Source organism: Blennius ocellaris (assembly GCF_963422515.1).
Source record: "Blennius ocellaris genome assembly, chromosome: 12".
Classification (NCBI taxonomy): domain Eukaryota; kingdom Metazoa; phylum Chordata; class Actinopteri; order Blenniiformes; family Blenniidae; genus Blennius; species Blennius ocellaris.
Window position 1 is genome coordinate 14,926,044 of NC_137661.1, and position 18,149 is coordinate 14,944,192.

At 42.3% G+C, this 18,149-nt stretch overlaps 1 protein-coding gene across 1 annotated transcript; it reads left to right on the top strand.

Annotated features, from left to right (window-relative positions):
* Nucleotides 1–655: 655 nt before the first annotated feature.
* rnf11b (ring finger protein 11b) lies at nt 656–16,932 on the top strand. The gene is made up of 3 exons (XM_080506488.1): nt 656–1,207; nt 11,656–11,825; nt 12,347–16,932. Exons 1-3 carry the CDS (start codon nt 1,085–1,087, stop codon nt 12,516–12,518), a joined length of 465 nt encoding a protein of 154 aa, XP_080362614.1. The 5' UTR covers nt 656–1,084; the 3' UTR covers nt 12,519–16,932.
* The last annotated feature ends 1,217 nt before the right edge of the window (nt 16,933–18,149 follow it).

Here is an 18,149-nt window from a genome sequence, read left to right on the forward strand (position 1 = left end):
CACAGAGACAAGACAACCACACACACTCACATTCACATTTATTGGGGCAATTTAGTGTCACCAATTGCATGATTTTGGTGCATGACACACCAACACACCTAGAGAGAACATGCAAACTCCACACAAGTATTTTAACGTGCAACCATCTCGTTGTGAGGCCAGAGTGCTAACCACTGCTCCACCATGCAGCCTAAATTGTACATGATGAAGTGGGATAATTCACAAAGCAAATGAGCTCAGCTATCCATCAGTCTTCCACTGGTGGCTCATCGCATATGGCAAGCAGGGATATTGAATAAAAGATTACACACTCCATATTTATTTTAAAATACACATAAAATACTTCAATTCAGTTACGAGTGAAGGAAAAAAAAGTGTGAGATCGAAAGAAATAGCTTGAGGCCAGCTTTGGGATAAACAGGAATGGGCAGAAATTGCACTTACAAAGACTCATTTATCGATTCCAGTTCTTGTGTTTATGTTTTCAGCGAAGCGCACGTCATCACGGCTCTGATTGGCCGTCGCCAAGAGGTTCCTGAGCGCAACTGAGACCTCATTGGCTACTTTCCGGAGGGGGGGGCGGGTCTTCGTGTGGCTACATCACCACCTTTTGTCGTTGCTCGGCTGCTCCCTTTGCAAACTGGAAAGTCCCTGATAGCGTAGAGAGGGTCCACTCAGATTTTAAACAGGAAAAAAACAACAACAACTTAGCTCAGCTTTGTCATTCTCAATGAAGGGTGTTAACATCCTCGTCTGCCTGTCAGCGTTAGCAGACATTGACGCTCCGCGAATGGTTGTTTGAGGCGGGTCCTTTCTGTGCTCCGAGCGCGAGCTCGGCGTTAGCATGCTAGCTCTTTGTGCGGCTAGCTGCTAGCTGGGGATGTTTTGTTGTTGTTGTTGAGCCGAGCAGCCCTCCCGTCGTCTGGGAGAGGACACTCGTCAGCTGTGGATGGGAAGGAAAAAACACCCTCTCGACACCATTTCCACCCACTGGCATTGTCTGCGAGAGTGACTGTCGACGCCAAACAAGAGGGGAGAGTTTGATTGAATCAAAAGGGGGGGAGTAAAAAAAAAAAAAAAGGAGATGGGAAACTGTCTTAAATCTCCCACCTCCGATGACATATCCCTGCTTCATGAATCCCAGTCGGACCGGGCCAGCTACGGAGACGGTACTGACCCGGACCAGGAGCCGCCGCCTCCCTATCAGGTAACTTTGACCGGACAGCTGTTTTCAGACCGAACATATGCAACGTCTGATGTACTTTAGCTGGCTCTTATGTGATGTTTTGAGTCTGTCGAATTTTTTTTATTTTTTTATTTTTTTTCAAACGAGGTGACGTGAATAAAAAAAACTAATGCAGGATTGCAGGTTACATCAGGTTGTTGCAGACCCGACATCACCCTCAGACAGCAGCAGCCCAACCCACTGACCCCGGTCCCTTCACGGCACCGCCACTAATCCGCTTTGTTATATTCTAAGTTTGTCCGTCTGTGTCCAGTCATGTTTATCTTTCATTGATATGACAGCAGCACGACGTACCGTCACATCCATCCAGACACGACCAAATCAAGTGATTTAACAGCCAAGAGTGAATCCAGGCACAGGTTCACGTGGTTCTGTTTGTATATGTCCAGAGTGAAATCTAAATCTAAATGAACGTGAAGCCCCGTTCCCAAGTTCCACATTTGCATTAGAATGAGTTGGGTAGTTCTTTTTTTTTTTTGATACAGGGTGACATTCATAACCTCCTTGACATCTACTGTGGCCGATCTCCTTCAGAGGCGCTACTTGGTCTGATGTCCTTTCCTAAATTAGATCACTTTAACTACAAACAGACAATGTCATGCTGTTAACGCGTTAAACGTGTAGCTTGCCATGGTTTTTGTGTTTTCTGTGTCAAATAGTAGGGTGGCATGTGTTATGTAAGGCCCTGTCAGGGAGATTGCATCTTATTAGGTTAAGCCAAGCCTTGTCTTTAGAATTAAGATAAGCGCGTGTTAAAGCATGTGGACCAGTAGTGATTCCAGGTCAGCTTGGTATGAGACCTCTTACGGAGCAAACTATTTCCTTGTTTTTACCATTTATACAAGCGAGTGCAATGTCTACTTGTAGAATATTTCTAATGTTAATGAAAAACAAAAACAGAACAATTCTTGTGTGTTAATTGTACAATAACCCCGATGCATCCTTGAAAAGCAATATTGTACACGGCGAGAAAGACAATAAGTAGACAAACGGTTGATTGGTTAAATCTTTTGAATTTGCAAATAAAATGCACTAGACACATTAGTGTTTCTGGTCAGAAAATATACATACAATTTTAATTTTTTTTTGGGGGGGGGGTCATATTTGCTAATAAAACCCACATATGTGTGTTTAACATACTGACCCAGTCTAAGGCTGCATTACATTAGTCTGGAGACTGTTCAACTGAGCTGGGAATGTCGAAAACTTTCACATTTTCATTTGTTTTCGTTCACTTTCCCACTGCAATTTTGAAACTGAAACATACGGGTGGATTGGCCAGGAGTGAAAAGGGAAATACATCATGTTGAGCCCCCTTCACACGACCCCCCCAAAAAACCACATGCACAGAACAATGAAACAATAGCACTGGTGTGAAAGCATCCCGAGTCTATGAGTAAATGATTTTAATAAATGAATACTTAATTTTCCTGTCCCCCACTGAAGAAGTGCGTCACTCTGTCAATGGTCAAGTTGAGTGAGACCCATTTCAAAGTCAGCGTGAAAGCATCCAGTTTATCATATTATAGAGCAAAGGTGGCAAAATAAACAACACAAGCAGGTCTTGGTCTTTATGGAAATGCCCTGAGGTTTCCAGCTTTATTCATGCTTTACAAGAGTTTCACAAGAAGGTTAACTAACTAGTTAAAATCTACTTATACAAAACTCTTTCAGGCCTGCCAGCTTTTCCCTGGTGACCACAGTAATCAGCACCTTCATCGTCTGCACCCAGCCTGAGAACACGGCTCACTTTTTTTTTTTTGTGTACTTTGAGTTCAGCTTAACACACTTTGGAAGTCCTGTGTGTGAGAAACGGGACTCAATTCTCCATTGTTCCTCTGATTTAAATGTATTTGGCTTAAAAGTAGTTGAGTGAGGAGTTCAAATCCCATTACACTCTGAATACTGGCCGGAGGCTCGTCCTCCATACAGAGGGAGAGGTTTTATAGGCAAGGTAGAAAAATGTGATACTGGCAGGCCCATCAGATCCACAACATACAATGTGAGCTGTGACGGAGCCTCGGATAGATTCACTCTGTATTAAGAGTCTACCACTCTTAATTTTTTTAGGAAAACAACACAACATGTTACCAGAATAAAGGAAGGTCTTGATAACCCTCGTCTAATTAGATAAAAAATGAACTAAAGTGGGTGGCTTGCTATTAACTTTAGATTACAAACTAGTAAACAGGCAAATGAGGCCCCACAGACTCTCGCTCAACACAAAGGGTTGACTAATTGTGAGCAGGGAGTGAATGTGGGTGCGGTGAAAGTCAAGTTTCGACTGAATCACATACTTCAATTTACGTGTGAGGACATGCCATTGATTTGTTAGACTATTGTCTTAAAGGGGCTTTTCTCAAAAGCCCATAAAGGCAGAACAACACACACAAAGCTGCAAAAGGTTTTATGGCTTCAAACTTAGTTTTTTTTTTTTTTTTAATTGTTTTGCGATGTATTTGGTCACGGTATTCGGTGCAGTGGCTCCAGTGAATCGCTGACATTCATTAGTAGTTAAATCAGACCGCTGCTATGGAGCGCCAAAATGTGATGCTGAATTTCACTTCCTGTGATCGAGGTAAAAGTAGGACTGCATGGTGGTGTAGTGGTTCAGACTCTTGTCTCTGGAAAGCTGGAAAGTCATTTGTCATTTTTCTTGTTTGTATGTTCCCCCAGTGCTTGTGAAGATTGTTAAAAAGATCCAGTTGCAGCATTTTTTTTGCCAACTGGAGTGCGTCACAATAGTCTTAATTCATGAGCGGATAAAAGTGCGAATTGTCCAGTCAATGTGGGCGCGATAAACATGCTATCAGAAATCAGTCGACTCTGCTGTTTTAGCTTTGAGGACAAAGAATCTGAATCTGTAAGAAAGTCGTCACCAAATAAAATGTCCTCCGTTTTATCCTCATTGAAATGGAGAAAATGTTTCCCCAGCCACAGTCTGTTAGGGATTGAACACTGGTAAATACATCTGTAAATCATCAATATCATTCGCGATAGATTAATACTCCAGTACACGGTGTGAATGTCTTTGTAATCTCAAAGTACAAATGCTCTCAAATAACAATGCGCTTTCTCTAATCCGATCCAGTTTAAAATAAATAAATTAAAAAAAATCACATGGGCTGGTTCTCTGCAGCGGTATTTCAGTAATAGAGCAGTTGTTGACCTCTTTACTCATTTCATTTTAGTCGTAATGTTAAAATAATGAAGTGAAATGCATTTAATTAATATTTTGGGGAAGTACACCTCCATCTGATTTGCCAAATATGTTCACCTACAGATCATGAATTCACAATACGTGGAAACACAAATGATTCCATTTCAATCAGTCGTCTTTAATATCTAAATTGAGAATTTTGATATTATGGTAACAATAAATTCACTGACTTGTGCCATTCTAGTGTAGATTTATTGGAATCACAATTGTATTCCACTTCGCTGCAGGTGGTTTTGTTCTGCAGATTCAAATGACAAAACAGGCTTTATTGTATGTATGTATGTCTTTGACATAAACTCACAGACAATAAATGCTTTCATTGACTATTTCAATGGCAACAAGAGTTTTGTTTGAAACAAAAAGTCAACCTGTTGCTTTAAGGCGGTTTTTTTTTCTTTCTGAAAATTCAAGCCTATCAACTCCGGGGACAGTGAATGAGTGAATAATAATAGTTGGGCGGATGTGAAGAGAATAAGATCATTCATGTGGGACAACCAACTAGATAAATCAACGACTTGTCAGAACGAATCTGTGTGTAAAGTGTTTTGTTTCATATCTGTTGGGACAGCAGCAAAGCAGAAGGGGTATACTTAGTCTGGCCTTTGGTACCTACTTTTGGCTTTCGCTGTTATCCCCGTCAGTTAGTGTGTCACCGTGTGTTGTGAGAAACACAGTGTGTGTTTAGTGTGGTGATTTTCCTCAGCAGCTGGTGAGACCGGTGCTGACTCATCGCGGTGGAACTGGACTACAGCAGATAAGGCAGCCCTATGTGTTTCCATCTGAGAGAGATTTTTGTTGCGTTTCTGTGTGTGTGTGTGTGCTTCTGGGCCCCTGGTACCCCTTGTCGTGGCTTCGTCTCCCTTTTTATCGATTCCCATTTACTTAGGTCTCTATGTCACCCGGCTTTATTGGCTGGGACACCTCACAGACTTTCGAAGTCTGAACTTCCTTGATACATTCCTGTTTTCAGCGTTGTTCACAATTTCTGCCTCAAGAAGCAGGAAGGATTATCATTTGGGTTGTTTAGTGGAATTTGACCCACCAGCAGAAAAATATGCAAACCTACAAGTTTAACAGTTCCACTGTACATATCATGATGCACCAGATATTCCCAATTGCAAATATCTAACTAGCATGGAAGTACCTGTGATTTTTATTGTCAATGCATGTGGCAAAAAATGAGGAGGTTCGACATTCAGCCTGACATTACGACCTTTTAGGAGACGTAGCGTGTGACAGTTGCGCTTCAAGCTCTGAATTGGGTAATCATCCCAAACTCATATATATCAAACATGCACTGGTCCAAGACCAGTAAAGTCTCTCATCCAGTGGTTTATCGAACCAGACGGAGGGAAGGATCACTCACTGTTGCAGGTGCACACAGTCTCACAATCGAGAAGCAGAGTCTGCCTTGCCAACCCTTTTGCACTGCTGTCAGGATGAGGGGGTTTGCTGTCAGCAGTTTGCTTTCAGCTCGGTGAGCTCAGCTAGAAGAAGTGGGGATAGAAAGTTTGCTTTGGAGGTTGTTTCTAATTAGCTGTCAGACCTGGACTTGAAAGAGAGCATATAGGGAGACAAAGGGAAGAAAGGCGAGGAAAAGATAAAATAAGGGTGAATTTCTGAATGGCTGCAGCTTTAGAAAGTTATGGCTCATCTCATTGACTGTAGATTGGGACAAGACGTATAACAACAAACATGAATGAATGGTACGCCGGCTAGGTTATATTTTGAAAGTGAGAGAAAGTGGCCTTGTCCTTTTATTATGGATGTGCTCGAAAACATTTAATTTAGAGTTTTCGTCTTTTCTCCAGGTGTTACTCAATCAGTGGAGGGAAGACAAAAAGTTCCTTGTGTTTGTATAATCAGTAGGTGCTGAGAAGATAAGCGAAACTAAAACGCCTCCTCTATCACTAGAGGCATGATTAAGTAGCGTCAGTCGAATTTGATCAGATTTTTTTTTTTTTTTTAATCTCTGTAAGGCAGTGGTACAATCTCATCTGAGAGTCCCTTGTAATAGATTACCTAGCGTCTTGTCCTAATATGGTAACAGAAGCAGTGAAGTGGGAGGAGGGGTCAGCGCTGACAAACAAGCCATTGTACTACAGGTTAGTGACACAGTCTGTGGGCTTTGGCTGACACAGAGGTTACTGTTCGTGAGCGCTTACCACAAAGGTTTGGACTCCCAACAACCGCCACTGAATGTTTTTGTCTCCTGCACAACTTCATCTAACAGTTTAGTTCCAGGCTTCTTTTGATTGACTGTTCGATGTCTGGGTGACTTTAGTTCCAGTTGGTATGTTAAAAAGGGCATTCAGGGCTGCTGAACGTCTTGTTGACACTGAATCAATGCAATATATGTTAATCGCAGAATAGAAAGTAATGAATGTCTCATATCATGGTATCATACTTTTAATCAGATATAACCCCCTCCAGTATATTTTGACCTATAACGCGAGGAGGACGTTGTTTTGATCTTTAACCATTTTCCTGCAAACAGCAGCTTCGTCTACATGGAGACAAAAATGTTTCCGTTCACAAAAAGTCTTCCGAACACACAACTGTATCCAGAGACATGAGTGCATAAAACTACAAAACACATTGTGTCTATTATACCAGCTGTGTAGCGGTGATGTTATGCCGCCACAGAAATGCACCAAAACCAGAAGGATACACAAATTTATGGACGGGGCCTCTAAAGAGCCACATGTGTCTTTATTCATTCGGCCTCTGAGGTAAAAAAAAAAAAAAAGACATGTACGTAAATGTCCCGGTCACCAAAAGGCACATATCTGCTCCCCAGTGTCCCCCATTTAGCACTGCCTGTCTGGCATCTGCCATAAATTACCAGATATGCTTTTTTTTATTGACTAACATTGTTTCAACTGAGTGAAAATAAAGCAAAATTCCTGTAAAAAAAAAAATCCATCACATTCAACCACCCGTTCTTGTTCGTCTAAAGTGAAACACTTGTGCAGGTTGTTCCTCTCGGCAGACCGCCGTGCCTCTGCTTCCTGCTGTGATGAAGCGATGCGATACGCACATGTCGACATCATACCGTCAGCCCGACTCGTTATCACACCAACAAAACACATCCTGTGATGCTAATGTCCATCCTGTCACTTCTCCTTCTCCCATTGTTGCCGACGGCGGCTGTGTGCACTGTCCCCCCTCGCATTGTGTCCAGACCTCGTTTAAAAGATTGTCACTTTGCTAATCCCCGAGGTGGAGAGCTACAGTTTCAGAAACTTGACAAATGCCTCGTGTTGGCATAAAAGATAGAGCCACATTAAGCGTGTGTATTTGACTGTGGTCTAAAAATACATTACAAAGGCCTTTTTTTTTTCTGTTTACAAAGTCTGGTCCCTGTAATTATGTCCAATCCAAGTGCTGCTCCTCTGCAACTCATTCCTCACATGCACATTAGACCTTAAATGCTCTGGCTGGCCTGGTGTGTGTTTATCGCACCGGCATGGCCGCATGTTTTCAGTTGTTGCTGCGGTGTTGTTTTGCAGTGCGAGCGGTCGAGTCGTTTACCTGTAAAGCAAGAGGCAGACTCCATAAATTAGTCAGGTTATGCGAATATGTTGGAACATTTCTTTTTTTTTTTTTTTTGCTCTTTCATTTTCCCAACATCTTGCTGGGTTGTCACGATTAAAGAAAAATAACGTTGACATCTGTGTGTGAATGCCAGAAATCCAAAATATTTTCCCAATTATATAAATATATTATGGGGTGGAGGGACATACATAGTGCGGATCGTAGCCAGTTTCATTCATATGGTTACACACATGCATAAACACAGGCCTGGCTCCTCTAAGAATTTGTTATTGTTGTTGTAACTCTGGTGACTTGTATTTCAGCGTCAAGGCGATGTCAATGGATTGCTAATGAACTTGTGGGTTGAGAGTACTCCTCGCTTTAATTTGCCTGAGAATTTTGTTCAGGGCACAATATCTGATAGGAATGGGAATATGAATTCCCCCCTTTTCCATTTATATTCCCCTCGCTTTAATCGCGTTCGTCAATACCGATAAGTCTCACCTCGCTTCCCGCTGCCCATTAGCAGCCATTTCTGTTGCCGTGCGCTTGGCCCCAGCAACCCACAGCATGCTTGGCAGAGGAAAACAAGGTCTGTGTCTTTGGCTCAGCGGGCCGCCACCTTTCACCCCCCACCCCCCCATTACTGGCCGCTCATCCTCACCTACTCTCACCCTCTCTCTCTCTCTCGATGGCTGTCCTTCTGGTCACCCCGAGGTCACTTAATGAACAGTTATCACAGCCAGGCTGACATGGCGTGCATTAAATGGGAGAGGCAAAAGACAACAATTATACTGCTGACCACAGCACAGCTGAGACACACACACACACACACACACACACACACACACACACACACACACACACACACACACACACACACACACACACACACACACACACACACACACACACACACACACACACACACACACACACACACACACACACACACACACACACACACACAGAGCACAGCTGTTGCCCCCTCAGAGGCCCCGTCTGTGGCTTTTATTCTGGCTGCCGCCCCCTTTTTGACATGGGCGAAAAGAAGTGGCTGGGGAGGGGGGGTGCTGCAGACAGCATCGGCTATTAAAATTGTGCTGACTCATGAATTCGGGTGCCATTCAGTCAGCTGAGAAGCGAACCGCTCGCCCGTACGTCTGTATTTGTCATAGAACAGTGATTCAGCTATTCCACTATATAGCATAGCTCACGGAATAAAACCGTTTCTGAAGTATTTGACGTGCCCGTCACCTCGATTCAAAGAAAACACTGACAAATTATTTCATCTTTTAGGTCATTTCTGCCTGCCTTATTACTGTGAGAAATTGAGTCGTCTTGTTGAACCTCATTGCTTTTGTGTGACAAGATCATGTTATGACATTTATCTTGTCGTAAGGTTAAACAGCCTGTGAATGAAAAATTCCAGTGGCCTTTCAGCTGTCTGCCTTTTTGCTGTTTTAGTTGGACAAAAAAAATAAAGAATATGTGGACTTTTGTTGGATGAATAAATCACCTGTCCAATTATAATTCACACAATACAAAAAATTATATTGTTGGGAATGTCTATTTATTTTTAATGGATTTCCTTCACAGGCTGTACTTGTCCTTCAAATGTGGACTCACCATTTCTGTTTTATTATTATTGCTGCTGTTGTATTTGGGATCAGTTTGTGACTAGACGTTTGCCGGTGTGCACAAAGCAACAGCACATTAACATTAGCTTAGTCAATAGGGTATGCAATAAGCCCATGAAGAGGGGGGGATCTTAGAGTGGCCTCTGTTGGATCACACAAAAAACTACATGACATTGTCTGAAGCGCCCATCAAGAAAATAAGAGGTAAACTATTGCTGGAACGTGAACTTTTCATCTCATGTCCAAATCAAATGAATGTTTAAAATTCAAATAAAAACTGATGGCATTTCACATCAATTTAAAATGAGCTTTAAATATTGCGTAATGATATCTAGGCCAAAATAAAGTATAAAATTAAGAGTATTTATTACTTGGCCATCTACTCTTGCAACCAGTCACATTGACTAAATAAAAATAAATATGTCTTCAAGGTTTCTAGTTGGTTTGTCTTCTACTGAGCCACGTGTGACTTTGAGCTTCGTTCATATGTGTTCATCACATGTCAAAAGTTGTTGGCGGACTGTGGATCTGTAGGCGCTTAAAGAAACGTAGCACTTAATGTCATTAAAGGTGACTTAGCTTAATGTCTGGCTGGGCTGTGAGAGGTTTTCAGCTGCCTGACATGACGTTATGTCTCAAGAGAGAACTAAGGAACGGCGAGGAGGAACCTGGCAGGCTGTGTGTGTGAGAATAAACAAGGAAGGAAGATGCAGTAGCCACAAAGTGAGACAGTCATGTGACCAGAAACGAGTGTTTATATTGTGCGAAGATACTTAGTTGGTGCCGCCTGCCTCAGAGAAGACTAATAATATAACAAAGATGACATGATGAAGAGAAGATAATACTAATCCGTCTGTTACGTTAATATTTCTTAAAAGTTGTTTTACAAAAGCAGTGAACCAATCAGATAGATTGGTCAGTACTATAGACCCCACTTCCAAAGATTCTGAACTTTTCAGAAGATGGCTATATTAAAATGGCCAAAGTTGGAAAAGTTTCAAAGCTTTAATTGCAGCCTCGGACAACCATGTTAGATTTTAAATGCTGCTGAAGCATTGAGGCATGGAACAGGCACTGGTCCAGTCTGGAAGTTATTATTTCGCAGCATGGTGTATTCAGGATTAACATACAGGTACATTATTTCTCCACAAGGCTGCTTCACACTTCAGGTGCTGACTGGCAGGAATACAGACGTTCAATTGTTTAACTGAGTAATCTCATGCATTCTTAGTCAAAATACAGTTACCATTGTATATACGGTACTTGATGTCTAATATGCAATATAAGCTGTGGTTTGAATTGACTCGTTACAGTCATTAATGGAACCATATTACTGCTGTGGCTTTCAGAACTGTTTCACTATCATATGCCAATGTGTAAAATCCAAACTGCATCCTTCGCTGTCGGCTCAAATCAAAAGCAAATTTAAAAGAATTAAAGAGCAAAGCTACTACTGACCACTCTTTGAAAACTCACATTTCAGGCTGGGCCACAAAAACAAACAACAATAAAGAACAGGTTTTGAAGTGGCAAAGAGATTTTAGAAGAGGGCAAACATGGGGAAAGATGTCCATGATGTCATGCCTTGTGTTCGGCTGATCTGGATTTAAACACTGGAGCGTTTGCTGCCCTTCCCTGTTGTGCTGATGAAGATGAAGATAAGTGGAGGTGCGTTAGAAATCCTGTCACAATAATCATCGATTTATAAAGCAAGAAAAAAAACAACATGCCTTGAGATTAAATTTTCAGAAGTGTGTTGTGGTTGTACTTCTGCTGCACTCCAGTGAGAAAACACTGCCACCTACTGCCGGAGATTATGAAGTGAAATGGCTTGAGGAGTCCATCCCAAAAGGCCTGTTTTGTCTCAAAGAATTATTTACATCGCACTTTAAATCACGTGTCTCGTTTAAAGCAGGTTGTTTTTTCGTCCTCGGATCGCTCTTTGCTCCGATCGTCGTTCGCCGCGAATCGTAATCTCGTGTTTTTAAATGCGATTTCCTGTCTTTGCGCAGGAGCAGATCCACGTGCCTGTCTACCATCCAACGCCCAGCCAAGCTCGCCTGGCCACCCAGCTGACGGAAGAGGAGCAGGTTCGCATTGCACAACGGATCGGACTCATCCAGCACCTCCCGAAGGGCGTGTACGACCCGGGGCGGGACGGCTCCGAGAAGAAGATCAGAGAGTGAGTAGACATGGCCTCGGCGGCAGCCGGCCGTAGCCTTCACGCTTTCGTTAAAAAAAAACCCCACAGAAGACGGAATCGCAACGTTTTCTGAGAAAATGGTTTCGTTTATTAAAGCGCGTGAAGCGTAACCACTCAGCTTGGGTTTGACAGGCTGAATTTTCACAGCAGCGTTCCGCCACGTCACACGGATGGTCGTCTGAAGAATGTTCGTCACATTTGACAAAGTGAAATTGGTGCTGATGTCATTTCCTCTGGAGACTCAGAGTGCGGTATTAATCATGCGTGTTTTTTTGGAGCAGAGAGTAATTTCGGGTCAAATGGCAGATTCTCTCATATTTTTCACAGAATAAGATATTTAGGCAATATCGCACTGTGACTTGCTTGAATATCCCCGCCACCATGTTGATTTTCAGTCGGCATTTTTAATATTTTGAGCATCGCTCCGTTTTCTTACTGTCGGTTGGCGAAACGCAGGTGCTTGTGGCAAACGTTTTGAGGGTCTGTGTTCACCTCTGCAGGTGCGTCATCTGTATGATGGACTTTGTATATGGCGACCCCATCCGGTTCCTGCCCTGCATGCACATCTACCACATGGACTGTATAGACGACTGGCTGATGAGGTCCTTCACCTGCCCGTCCTGCATGGAGCCCGTGGACGCCGCACTACTCTCCTCCTACGAGACCAACTGACACGAATGCCCCCAGACCACACACACACACACACACACACACACACACACACACACACACACCGCACACCCCAAATATGTACACAATTGATAATACACACAACTTTCAATCTTGCTAACTTATATCCTGGATTAGTAAGATGGTGATACGAGTGATAATGTAAGTGTGTGTGTGTGTGTGTGTGTGTGTGTGTGTGTGTGTGTGTGTGTGTGTGTGTGTGTGTGTGTGTGTGTGTGTGTGTGTGTGTGTGTGTGTGTGTGTGTGTGTGTGTGTGTGTGTGTGTGTGTGTGTGTGTGTGTGTGTTTGTTTTATTCCTTTGTTATTCCTTCGTTGGCCTGCTGGACAGGATTGCATCTGGGAATGGAGTGAAGACAGTTTTCTGGTCAGGACATGAGGGGCTAACCCAGACCGCTGAAAGGACTGAAAAAAAAAAAATGAGATAGGAGAGAGTAAAGGGGAAGTCAAACGGGGACGGATGAACGCCAACTCCTATTGGTTTAGAAATGTTTCAAAGAGTTGCTTTTAAATATGCGATACGCTCACACTAGTGCATACACTTCCTTTATTTTATCTCCTGTGTTGAAACAAGCCCACGAGAGAACACTGGAGAAAGGACATATGACCCCCCCCCCCGTGTCCCCAGGCTGATGATGATGATGTTTGTTGGACGGCCGGTGCCGGATTACGAGCGAAGAAAGAAACGCCCTTCAGAAGAGCTTCCAGATGCCTGCGGCTCGGTCAAAATCTGCGAGAAGAACTGCGACATGTGCAGATATGTGGCTCAAAAACTGCTGGAGATGAACATCAGACTTGGAACTAAAGACCCGAGCTTCATTCCGCAGACGTCACTGCAGGCGCCATTGTCTTCGGCACTCGGGCCTCGAGATCTCTCTCTTGTCCAGACGATTCCTGAGAAGAGTAGGATCGGTCCGTAACTGGATTGTCTCTGTGGCTTCGTGAAAACCCGTTTTCTTGGTTTGTTTTGCAGTCAGCACAAGGGCTCTGTCGAACCAGTGTTTACCAACAACACGGATGTGTCAAAAGCAAAACGTTACCCCCCTTTTCCCACCAAGGCAGTCCTCAAGTTGTTTCAGAGCCTTTGTTTTTTTTTTTGTTTTTTTCATGAAGTAGCAAAATAACCCATTCTTAGACTTGGGGGGGGGGGGGGGGGGGAACTGGTTCCAGAGTGGCACCCAAATGTCATCAAGATCTGTTGTTATGGTAACGTCTGGCCAGGTCTCTGCAGTCGACTCACTTTATATCAGTAGTCTCTGGAAAAAAAAAATTATAATGCACAGAACAATACATTATCAAGCAATCTGTGCAAAAAGTACCGGTACTCAAACGACAAATGTTTTGTTTTGCTAATGGAGTCGGAGGAAGCCCGTCTTTACTCACAATGCAAATATGCAGAATTACTCGTTGCTGCTCCTTGCTGGTTTGCCAGTGGAGAGCGTTCAGCAGCAGGCTGCTGACCGTGGAGGAACCAGCCGTCTCCGACGTCTCTTGGAAAGCAGACATGCATAATGTATGTGTACATGTAAGAGGCTGGGCGTCGGGTTCATACGTCAGACCAGCCGCGAAAACCGGCTTCAGCGTCATCCAGAACCAGTAAGAGGTTCGTGAGCATTGGTGGAAAAGGGGGTGAGTATGTGTTTTTAGTCACTAATTTGAATCCTAATGATCCCCCTAATGATCTCACATTATTGGCCAAAGCACACGCGCAGACCAGTGGTTGAAACTTGCACTTCTTTATCAGATTTCTGACACAAAAAAAAAAGAATATATACATTCAATAATAATGTCAATGTGAAGAATATGTTTTGCTTTGTTGGAAGAAAAAAAAATCCTCATGGCCATTGCGCTGATTTGTTACGAAAGGCCACCATCTCTGTGGACCAGGAGTGAACGCTTAATTTATTACAGAGGATATTAAACCGAACTACTGATTTCATTTTAAGGCCTGTTGCTCTGTTCCGTTTTTTTAATTTTTTTTTTTAAAGAAAATCAAAAGCATTCAGATGGACCAAATTTAAATGATACATCATATTGAGCTCATTTTATGTGTCTGCATATATAAAAATGTATCTTCATCCACACTACTAGATGTAAAGAAAATACCCGAGACAGGCCAGTTATACGATTCTCACCTTGTTCTCAATTTAGACGTGTTATATATTTTTGGTCTACTTTTAAGTTCTTCGTTTATGTTACATCAAGTTAAGGCCGCAATGCAAATGGTCTCTCCAGAGTTTTTTTTTTTTTTTTTTTTTTTTTATGTCTATTGCCCAAGACACCCCCGTTTATTGTAAAAGCACAAATAAATAAATTGCTCAGTTTTTTTTAAAATATTTTTCTTCTCCTTGCGCCAGTGTTTGGCTTCTATGTGAGTTTATATGCAGTGGTAAAAAAAAAAAAAAAAAAAGTATGTGAATCCTGTATTTCTTATTATTGAACATAAGCATTAAACATTCATAATAGTTGGAGGGAAAAGACTTGGGAGTTGCTAATCAGAGGTACACGATGCTCAGGAGGAGATTTGGACCATTCTGCTAAACAGAACAGCTTTACCTCTTTCAATTGAATTTAATTGTATATATTGTCAAATAAAAGTCATCTCGAGGCACTTTTGCAGAGAAAAGCCCAATTCCACATGTGCAAGAAGCAATGGTGGAAAGGAAAAAAATAACAAAACGTTAACAGGGAGAAACCTGCAGAACCAGGTTCTGAGGTGGAGTTGGGGAATAGAAGGAGACGACAGACAAATATTCATCCATAATCTTCTGAGGTTTGCTTTGAATGGCTCTCTTAAGTCCCTTCCACAACTTCTTATTTTCTGGATTCAGGGCCGGGCTCTGACTGGGCTAACTATAAAGGTGGAGCTTTTCTGTTTTTGAAATCATTTTTATTTCACTTTGTTTCGAAACAGGGTCTCCCCCCCCCTCACCCCAATTCACATACTTTTTCTTGCCACTATATGTGAGACCTGCAGGAGGCTGGAAAATCATTTGAGCTCCCTGCACAGTGGGCATGATACAGATCCAATACAGTTTGAAAACATGCCTTTAGTGATCTGTGTGTGTGTGTGTGTGTGTGTGTGTGTGTGTATGCCAGTGCATATGTGTCAGCTCAAGGCTTTGCAGCCTGTGTGTGTGTGTGTGTGTGTGTGTGTGTGTGTGTGTGTGTGTGTGTGTGTGTGTGTGTGTGTGTGTGTGTGTGTGTGTGTGTGTGTGTGTGTGTGTGTGTGTGTGTGTGTGTGTGTGTGTGTGTGTGTGTGTGTGTGTGTGTGTGTGTGTGTGTGTGTGTGTGTGTGTGTGTGTATGGTAAAGATCTGTGGGTGGCAGTCAGCACCTTAGTTTTTGCACAGTACTGTAATGTACTTTATATTGTCCTCCATCATGAAGGTGGACCTTCATGGCCTTAGGTTACACACAAATGGGGTTTGATATCCGCTGCTAAACTGTGAGTGAAGTCAAGGGAACGATGATTATAAAGTGGAAAGGGGGTGGTAACACAGACTGTTTCAGATCGCTGTCGTCGGGCCGTCGGTCACTGTACATGTCATGTCGTGAAGAATTCGAGAATTCTCATCGCTAATAAATTAATCGTCGGTGCATTGTTGGTGTTTGGATTGGATTTCTGTCCCGCCGTCGTCCCGCTCTCTCCCCCCGTAGGACTGCACCTTCCTTTGACGGGCAGTCTGCCACAGGTTTCGGATTGAAATGCCTTTTTGCAGAGAGGGCAACGTGTCTGATCGCCGTCTGGATCTAATCGAGGATGAGCGCAGATGAAAGACATTGTGGGAGTCGCTGACCTTAAAACTCTGCCGTTTCCTGTGTGTGTGTGTGTGTGTGTTTTATATGTGCCACAGGTTCTGCAACAATAATCGGTTTTACTGAGGAGTCCACATGCCTACACTGATTTATGTGATTATAAAAGGCCTCCCAAGGGTATTTATCATCAGAGTAACAGTTTGTGGAGCTGCATCATTGATTCTCTGTAGACGACGATCACAAGAAATATTCATGTTATTCCACACAAACGGATCTATTTTAATTGTGCATACTAAAAAAACAACAATAAAGTGCTCACATCCTCCTTTAATGATTCACCCCATGTCCACCGTGTTTGTCAGCAAGGGTTTTGTTTGTTTGTTTGTTTAAACAATGACACAGCTGCACAAAGTGTTCCTTAACCACAGGATGGAAAGAGTCTGAGCCCTCACTCGGCCTCAAGAAGGACTTATTTATTGAAAATAGTCAAACTCACAAGAAGTGTAAGCTCGTTCTCATTCAGACATTTGGTGGAACAGCAAAGCATTTCTCATATGTGAATGGTGTGTGCTGTGTGTTTGTTTTTGGATGCTTGTAAAACCCTGTTTGTAAGCAAAAAATATGCATATGCTATGTACTAAAGTCGAATAATAAATAGATATTGCAACAGAGCAGAGGTCCCAATGAGTTTTGATTTATCAATGACATGAGTAGTAGAAAGTGGAAGCTTTTTTTTTTTTTTTTTTTATTTGTTGTGAAATTCACACACAAGATCACAAATATGGGTTCTTTTGAAATGCTCTCTGTTACAGAACATTTCGTTTTTAGACACAAAATCACTTAATCACAACATTAAATTGATTTTCAAATCAAATTGTGATTTTGGCAGGAATAAAAGCTCTTTGATGCTATCATAACTATGGAAAGAGGACAATATTATTTTGTATATTACTTAAATTCGAGGACTTTTTTTCTTTTTCTTAAGGTCGGTAAAAGCCTGAACATGAGACACAGACAGTGTCACATTAAGTGCAGGTCTATCACTCAAATACTGAATATATATTTACGCTTTGTGATACAATAATATTCAGGACTCTGTGGCCTTGTAACCTTGCTGAGCTCTATCCCAAACACAAACCAAGAATGAATAAATAAATAAACAAACACTCACTGTGAATTAGATTAAAACCACAATACAAATCTTTCCTCTATGCTGGTCGAGAGGTGCCACGGGACCCGGAAAAAAAAACCAGTAATGAAAATAACGAATAAATACTGGTGCGACAAAGCAACGGAGATCTCACCGCCACATTATTGCGACATATTAAATCGACGCTTGCGATTTTCTATCGCAAACGTTAATGTTGAACCAGGGGCAAGACGGTGTACTTGATTGACATGACTTGAGACTCACCCTTCAGCGTGTTGTTGTTGTTGTTTGTTTTTTTTATCCCACAGCCCCCTCTAGTGGTAGATTTCTAAACACGCCCATGTCTCGTCATGTCTGCAACATTGCCTGACATTAATTTCTTCAAAGAAGAAGAAGCTGAACAAGGTACCAAAACACTAGGTATAGAAAAACAGTTTCAAATTACAGTAACATGACATAAGGAATATACGCGCTAAAGACTGGGTTTTACCGTTTCACTTTGGCAAATTTGAATAAAACAACCGAATTTCCAGTATTGTGAAATGATAGAAAGTAGTGAAAACGGACATAAACACTGGTGCAACCAGACAGGACTTATTAAAACGTCTGATAATATGAGACAACGTCTGCATGTATTTGATGCTGCAAGCAGACTTAAAATCTCGGCTGTGGCTGAGAGAGCAAGCTCTCTCAGGATTGGTTAGGTTG

Coding starts and splice junctions, on each gene's coding strand:
- rnf11b (XM_080506488.1), top strand. CDS start 1,085: ATGGGAAACTGTCTTAAATCTCCCACCTCCGATGACATATCCCTGCTT. Junction 1,208..11,655: donor AGCCGCCGCCTCCCTATCAG/GTAACTTTGACC, acceptor GTCTTTGCGCAG/GAGCAGATCCACGTGCCTGT. Junction 11,826..12,346: donor TCCGAGAAGAAGATCAGAGA/GTGAGTAGACAT, acceptor TCACCTCTGCAG/GTGCGTCATCTGTATGATGG.